We start from the raw sequence: 782 nt of genomic DNA, 5'->3' as shown, positions 1-782 counted from the left end.
AGTTGCTGCAGTGCGCTGTGCTGTTGCTGCTGCTGCTGCTGCTGCTGCTGCTGCTGGGAAAGGAGGCATGTTTGTATAGAACATTTAAGTTTATTTAATTGATTTTATTTAATTAAATTTAATTCGTTTATTTTTTTAGTCCCCTGCAGCAGCAGCAAACCTCCGCCTTTGGTCTTCTGCCTCGCAACAAAGTTTGATAAATCAACAGCAACAGAAATGTGATTAGCAGCAGAAGGAATCAGCCGCAAGCCTGCAGCAGCGGCAGCAGCAGCAGCAGAAGCAGCAGAGGATGGGGCTGCAGCAGCAGCAACAGAGGCCGGGGCGGCAGCAGCAGCAGCAGCGAGCAGAGACTCATAGGCGGCAGCAACAAGCGCTGCAGAGGCAGCAGCAAGCAAAGACTCGGCAGCTGCAACAGCAACAGCAGCAGCAGCAAAAGCAGCAGCAGCAACAGCAGCAGCAGCAAGTTTACCTAATTCTTTTGCCAGCTCATCCAGCTGATTTTTAAACCAAAGAAAAAGCGTCTTGCGTTCACGCAGAAGAGATTCCAAACCATCGCGGCCTGCAGCAGCAGCAGCAGCAGCAGCAGCAGCAGCAGCAGCAGCAGCAGCACCAGCAGCAGCAGCACCAGCAGTTATATGTCTCAGTGATGCTACCTCTGTTTGCTATGGGGCCCTAATGAAGACCTCTAGGCCTCTGTACTTTCTGCTTCTGCTGCAACGGCGAAAGCAGCAGCAGCAGCAGCTGCTGCTGCTGCTTTCGCCGTTGCAGCAGTAGCAGCAGCA

The 782-nt window shown here is 52.6% G+C and overlaps 1 protein-coding gene across 1 annotated transcript; it reads left to right on the top strand.

The window, feature by feature from the left end:
• Positions 1-289: 289 nt before the first annotated feature.
• On the top strand, positions 290-505 carry ETH_00035665 (uncharacterized protein; the record flags this gene model as incomplete). Its single annotated transcript, XM_013376246.1, has 1 exon — positions 290-505. One exon carries the CDS (start codon positions 290-292, stop codon positions 503-505), a length of 216 nt encoding a protein of 71 aa, XP_013231700.1.
• Between the last annotated feature and the right edge of the window lie 277 nt (positions 506-782).

This window comes from Eimeria tenella, genomic scaffold, assembly GCF_000499545.2.
Source record: "Eimeria tenella Houghton genomic scaffold, Eth_scaff3276, whole genome shotgun sequence".
Taxonomy (NCBI): domain Eukaryota; phylum Apicomplexa; class Conoidasida; order Eucoccidiorida; family Eimeriidae; genus Eimeria; species Eimeria tenella.
This window is presented reverse-complemented; position numbering and strand designations above follow the sequence as displayed.